Genomic DNA, 1,416 nt, shown 5'->3' with positions numbered 1-1,416 from the left:
CATGGGGTTCCAGCCGGTGAGACCGACCTGCAGGCCCTGCCCCAGGGACTCCACTCCATCTGGTTCTGGCCCCTCAGCTATGGGCCTGGGGTCTCCCCGCCGCCCTCGCCCTGATGTCGGGTCCCAGGACCCTGCCCCAGCCACCCCTCCGGCCGGCGCCTGCTCCCGCCCTGCGACTCGGGCAGCTGGTCGTGCGGGACGGTCAGTCCTGCGCCGCGGGCTCTCCTCTCGCGGGGCGGTCACAGTGCCTCCTCTCCCCACAGAGCCCAGCGCTGCTGGCCTCCCTCGGGGCGGGGCTGCTGACGCTGCTCGGCCTGGCTCTGGGCTCCTACTTGGTGCGGAGGTCCCGCCGCCCACGGGTCACTCTCCTGGACCCCGATGAGAAGTACCTGCTGCGGCTGCTGGATAAGACGGTGAGCTGCGGAGGAAGGGCGGGTAGAGGCGGGACCAGAGGCCCCCTCCTGGTGTGAAGCCACCGCATCCACTGTGGTCGGGATGTCCTGCTGACACTGTCATCCGTCCTCCAGACTGTGAGCCACAACACCAAGAGGTTCCGATTTGCCCTGCCCACCGCCCAGCACATTCTGGGGCTGCCTGTGGGTAAGGAACGTGTGGGCTCCTTTTCCCAGCATCCTAAGAGCGCGATTCTCCTTCCTGAGTCTCCCAAAACACAGCTTTCGTCTGTTGCTCCCTCCGCACCCTCGCCTGGCTGGATCCTCCAGGTTGTCCCTGGGTCATTCTCGGGTGTGGCTGCTGTGCCCCAGACATCTTTAACACTCAGCAGTCCCCCTCCTGCCCGCAGGATTTGCTCTGCCTCCCCCTGCCAACCACTGATTTCATACCCATTAGCATCTCTGCTGCTGCTGCTACGGTGCTGGTAGTAACAGAAGAGTTTATCCACTGGGGTGTTGAAGAGGGATCCAACGGGGGCTCAAAGGGGTGAATCCTCCCTGCCTGGCAGCTGACTGGGGCAAGACGTCCTTGTTCTCTCAAACCTCCCTGGGTATTTTGAAAGGTAACTGGAACACAGCACATCCACAAGCCACCCTCATGTCGTTCTCTGCATGGTCCCCAGGCAAACATGTCTACCTCTCAGCCCGAATCGATGGCAGCCTGGTCATCAGGCCGTACACTCCTGTCACCAGTGATGAAGACCAAGGCTATGTGGATCTTGTCATCAAGGTAAGGGGGCAGGAAGGAACCCCAGGAGCTCTCCACCCTACTTTTTCTGGGATTTGAGGACACTTCTAAGTTTGTTAGATAGCAGGAGGTGTGTGTCCTTTGTAGATTTGAAGAGTACGTAGACTGGGGAAAACAGAGCACGTGTGTATATGGCCCCAGCCTAGGGAGGCTCAGTCAGCGGGGCCTCAGAAATCAGTGAGAGTCCAAATAAAGTCTTTTTTCTCTTTATTGGTT

General features: G+C 60.2%; 1 protein-coding gene across 3 annotated transcripts in view; it reads left to right on the top strand.

Annotated features, from left to right (window-relative positions):
• Window position 1: 1 nt before the first annotated feature.
• The window catches only part of LOC102756449 (NADH-cytochrome b5 reductase 1), a 7,529-nt gene continuing 6,114 nt past the window's right edge, over window positions 2–1,416 (top strand). For all 3 annotated transcript variants that reach the window (XM_006757470.2, XM_006757469.2, XM_015559892.1), the window contains exons 1-4: window positions 2–16; window positions 264–413; window positions 528–600; window positions 1,076–1,182. In XM_006757470.2, the coding sequence (XP_006757533.1) occupies window positions 2–16; window positions 264–413; window positions 528–600; window positions 1,076–1,182 (345 nt within the window). The remainder of the gene's footprint in view (window positions 17–263; window positions 414–527; window positions 601–1,075; window positions 1,183–1,416) is intronic.

Source organism: Myotis davidii, unplaced genomic scaffold, assembly GCF_000327345.1.
Source record: "Myotis davidii unplaced genomic scaffold, ASM32734v1 scaffold1915, whole genome shotgun sequence".
Taxonomy (NCBI): Eukaryota; Metazoa; Chordata; class Mammalia; order Chiroptera; family Vespertilionidae; genus Myotis; species Myotis davidii.
Note: the sequence above shows the minus strand (reverse complement) of the source record. Positions and strands in the feature narration are given on the sequence as shown.